The sequence below is a fragment of the Pediculus humanus genome, genomic scaffold (genome assembly GCF_000006295.1).
Source record: "Pediculus humanus corporis 1103172107682 genomic scaffold, whole genome shotgun sequence".
Classification (NCBI taxonomy): domain Eukaryota; kingdom Metazoa; phylum Arthropoda; class Insecta; order Psocodea; family Pediculidae; genus Pediculus; species Pediculus humanus.
In genome coordinates, this window is record NW_002987291.1 from 128,808 (window position 1) to 133,943 (window position 5,136).

Here is a 5,136-nt window from a genome sequence, read left to right on the forward strand (position 1 = left end):
TTCTGTGATAAATAAAATCCAAAGAATAGTCGTGTTATTATTATTATTATTATTATTAATTATTATTATTATTATTATTATTATTATTATTAATTATTATTATTATTATTATTATTAATTATTATTATTATTATTATTATTAATTATTATTATTATTATTATTATTATTATTATATAAAACGGTTTTCTTAATTAAAAAAATTTTTGTAAATTTAATTTGTTTATTTATATTAATTTCCTCCCTCCATATCTCTCTATTAATAAAAAAAAAAAAAAAAAATTAATTTAAAAAAAAAAATTAAAATAAAATAATCGTATTTAAAAACTACCGTATTCCCCGTATCGTTTTCGAACGATTAAAAAGACCTCCTAAATATTATGTTTTACGGATACATTTTGGAAATTTTACATTGCGTTGTAAATGAAAAATTAATCGCAATGACCGCAAATGACCCCGACCGAGCGAGTAATTATTTTTCATATAATTGCATATTAATCGTGTTTAATGTAATCTTTCCTATATAAAATATATATTATTTTATATATATATATATATATATATATATATATATATATATATATATATTATTTATTGATTTATTAATTGAAAATAAGAAAAAAAAATTATATACGGGATAGGAATAAATAAATTATTTATAATAATAATAATATAAAATTTAAACAAAATTTATTTATTTATTTATTTTTCTATAAAGTTAATTTGTACATACAAAAATAACTAGATTTATTATTATTATTATTATTATTATTACATAATACAATACTTATTATTAAACAATTATTATTATTACACTTAAGTAAATTTATACTTATTATATATATATACTTTGTTATTTAAAATTAACATTTATATATAAATCAATATGGCACTTAAAAGTGTACTGAGAGTTTTATATAATTTAAAATAATAATAATAATAATAATAATAATAATAATAATAATAATAATAGTAATAGTAATAATAATAATAATAAAAAAGTGCCTAATTTAAACAACGAAGAAAAAGCAGAAGAAAATTAACTCGAAATTTTTATTACTTTGGCTTTTGTTTTAAAAAGAAAAAATTAAATTAAATCTAAAATCTTTTTTTTCCTTTTTTTCCTTTTTCAATCCTCGACTCATTCATCATAATTCTTTTTTGTTAATAAATATTAAAAAAAAAAAAATGTCAAACCAAGTGAAACAATCTCAGTTACTAACACACACGCAAAAAAAAAAAAAAAAAAAATTATTGTAATCCAAATATGCTGGGTATGTTACCCGGAAAAGCAGGAACAGGTACGGGTATAGGCATAGGAACTGATATAGGAATATGAGATTCGGAAAAACGTTCGACTAATTCTTGCCTTTGAGTTTCGAGGTGGGATTGCAAAAGTTGTCTTTCCGTTTCTTGCCTGAGAAGTTCTTCTCTTTCTCTCTCGGTTATTTGTCGCAATTCTTCGTTTTGTTCCACAAGATCATTTTTTAATCTTTGAACTATGTTTTGCTTTCTCGGTAGTACATATTCTTCCCCGTGTGTTATTTTGCAATGTTCTTCCATTTTATTACGTCTAAGAAAACATTGTCCGCAAACGGGACAACTGTGAGGAGGTTTTTCTCCTGTGTGAATCCTCAAATGACATTTCATATTCCACGCATCTGCCAAAAAAAGGTTTTTTTTGGAAAAGTATTCCTCGATATTTTCACATTAAAATATATATATATCTCACCCGAAAAAGCCTTTTCGCAAAATGTACAAATATAAGGTTTTTCTCCAGAATGAACTCTTAAATGTTTTTTTAAATGTCCTTTGATTCTAAAAGCCACGGCACATATTTCACATATAAAAGGCTTTCTTCCGGTATGCGTTGACATGTGGTCGCTAAGTCTAGAACTAGATCTTTAACAAAAATATATAATTGTAAAATTATTCATCGACATTTTATTCAAGTCATTAAGTCACATCCAGTGCTCACCTAAAAGTTTTTCCACATATTTTGCACACGCAAGGTCTTTCGCCAGAATGAACACGTTTATGAGTCTCCAACGTCTTTTTGTACAAGAAAGATTTTCCGCAAATATCGCATAAATGACTTTTGTTTCCCACGTGGATTTTAACGTGAATACCCATATTTTTACCGAGAACAACTTTACCGCAATGAGTACACGCTCGAAATTTCGATTTAGAACCATCTTGTTCGATAATAGGGCTAGAATTATTACTTATGAGATTTTTCTCTCTCGGTGCATATTTTCTTCTAGGTTTCAAATCGAACAAATTTTCCCACGTTTCCCCATTCATAATAGTATTTTCATTTTTAATTTTAAAATTTTGAGTTTTGACTACTTTTATTTTTGGTGATTTTTCCTATAAGAAAATTAAAATTAGTAATGTTGACCCCCCCCCACCACGGGATAACTAAATCCAATCTTTTAATAAATACCTGATTTTTAGTTTTTTTTTTCATTTTATTATACTCCGAACCCGGAATAAAAATTTTTTTATGAGAATTATAATTTGGATCGTTTGTATATTCGTTTGTTTGAAAAAATCGTCTGCTTGGTTTTGGAGTTTGAAGAATTTCAAGTTTGGGTTTTATTTCCCCTGTAAAAAAAAAAATAAAAATATTATCACTTAAAGTGTATTTTGTTCCTGAAATATTTTATCCATTACTAAATTAATACATTTTTCAATAATTATTTTAGATATAAGTAAAAATTTAACCTGTTTCCTCATTACTATCTTCCTTATTAATTATTTTTTGTACTTCCGTTTCCGTATTACCACTCTCGGCGGACACCTTAGAGAAATTTATAAGTTCACTAATTGGTTTATCATCTTCTTCGTCATTATCTCGATCTTCATTTTCACCTTTTATAATAGCCGATTGATCGTAAGTGACTTCCGGTTCCGTTTTTATATCTAAAGCTTCTTCATTTTTAATTTGAATACTTCCTGTCGGATGTTCCGAAATTACTATTTGTTCATCTAAATATTCTAGTGGGATAGCTTCTTGAGTTTCATTCTGAAAACAAAATCAAATTACATTTATTATTATTATTATATATTCAATGTTTTTCTACTATCGGAATTTTACACCATTCTTCATCGAAAAAAGTACTCGTTACTTTAAATTATAAATAAATTATTATTATTATTACCTCAATGCTATCCTGTACTTGATTGTTAGAAGAATTATCTAAATTCTTCAGCCTATGAACATATTTTTGAAGTCTTGTATTGGCAGCATCACATTGTTCTCTAAAAGTGTATGCTTGATTAACATTCCACAAACACTTGGGGCAAATTTTCGAAGGAAGGCCATCACCCTGGTATACCTGCAAGGAAAAAAAAAAAGTAAAATTTATCTATTTAAAATATAATTACACTGTTAAAATATTAAATAATGTTTACCTCTAATGAAGCACAGCTCATAATTCGAATTGGTAAGGGTGTAGTATTGTTTTTTTTTTTCTTAGTAAATATTCTTAACATAGATGTTTTTTCTAAAAGGCATAATCTACATATTTTATCAAAATCTAATATTTCATTTTCATCCGTTTCGACATTCAAATTAGTAGTCATGTTGTAATATTTTCTCAAACTGTAATAAAAATTTAATTATATTAAATTTTATTATTTCCTTTAAATAATAATAATAATAATACATTTTTTTAAAAAAACTTACATTTTTTATGTACTGCATATGTAACACAATTGAAGCATTTAACTTTTTTTTTTTATATTTTTAGTTTGAGTTGGTTTAGTAATATTTTTTTTTTTTTTATAAAAAAACTAATAAAAACATATTTTAACAAAAATTAAAATTTAAAGCATTACATTAATAATGGTTAATACATTTTCTTTTTTTTACAATAAATGCCTGGTTTACATGTGATGAAAAGGCTTAAAAATACTTTATAAAAACATATACATACACAGTATTTACTCTATATCAAAATGGCGTATCATTAAAAAAAAATATTAACTCGATTATATTAGTTAATAGAAAATATAAAACGTAAAAAAAAAAAAAAAAAACCGACAAGACATTGATTTTGCCTTTTTACTATAAAAAATATTAAATATGATTGTTTAAATTTTAGTAAATCGAAAAAGAAAAAAAACGCACAATAAATTCATGCATTCGTTTAAGTAGAAAAAATTTTTTAACAATACATTTCAATTTTAGAAAATCATGATACAAACAATCACTTACACTAAAAATATAAATTATTATTAATTTAAAAATAGTTTAAATAAGTTTTTTTTTTTAACGATAATAATAAATTTAATTAATCATAAATTTATTAATTTGTAAACAACACACACACAATTACTTCATTTTATTTCACGGCCTTTTAGTAAATATAAAATGTGAGAAACGCAATAACTGCGATATATTCATTGGATAAACAATTTTCCCTAATTGTAATTTTCATTGACAGATTATAAATATTTAAAAGTATTTTTAAATAAAATATATAATTATAAATAAAATATTATTTATAAAAAGCGAGAATATAAATTTTACCATCGACTGTGTCATCAATTACATCAATAAAATAAACATTATTATAACTTTCAAATGATAAACCATTAATAATATTATTTGGTTGGTTTTACTTTTTTATTATGTAATTGTTGGCAACAATGTTTTTGGCGCTAAAAAATCTCAACGGACATTTTAAAATTATTCGACGTAATTGTTAGACGTACAAAAATTGTTTTTTTTTTTTTTTTTTAAATTCAAAACCTTTTAAGTGATTATTTTTGTGTTTGTTTGTAAAAGTAAAAAATTTAATTAAAGTTATTTCAACGGTCAACCATCTTGTTGTCGAAATTACAAGTAAGAAAATTTAAATATTTCATATTAAAAAAAAAAATCATTTAAATTTAAAACTTAATAGGTAATCGTTAATTAAATAATCTATCACTATACTTAAAAGTATAAATAATAAATATAAATAACATTAAAATATTAAATAATTATATTGATTTATATTTAGCATTTTCACACAAAATGTCGGCTTATTTAAATTCAACACACAATATATAATCTATCGTACAATTATAAATAAAAACTTTTTTGTCATCAATTAATTAATTAATTAATTTATTTATTTATTTATTAT

General features: G+C 23.0%; 2 protein-coding genes across 2 annotated transcripts; both read right to left on the reverse strand.

Annotated features, from left to right (window-relative positions):
- Positions 1 to 1,249: 1,249 nt before the first annotated feature.
- On the reverse strand, positions 1,250 to 2,468 carry Phum_PHUM299630 (zinc finger protein, putative; the record flags this gene model as incomplete). Its single annotated transcript, XM_002427120.1, has 4 exons — positions 1,250 to 1,659; positions 1,731 to 1,900; positions 1,977 to 2,368; positions 2,445 to 2,468. 4 exons carry the CDS (start codon positions 2,466 to 2,468, stop codon positions 1,250 to 1,252), a joined length of 996 nt encoding a protein of 331 aa, XP_002427165.1.
- Positions 2,469 to 2,635: 167 nt separating this feature from the next.
- On the reverse strand, positions 2,636 to 3,586 carry Phum_PHUM299640 (uncharacterized protein; the record flags this gene model as incomplete). Its single annotated transcript, XM_002427121.1, has 4 exons — positions 2,636 to 2,653; positions 2,769 to 3,026; positions 3,181 to 3,339; positions 3,416 to 3,586. 4 exons carry the CDS (start codon positions 3,584 to 3,586, stop codon positions 2,636 to 2,638), a joined length of 606 nt encoding a protein of 201 aa, XP_002427166.1.
- Between the last annotated feature and the right edge of the window lie 1,550 nt (positions 3,587 to 5,136).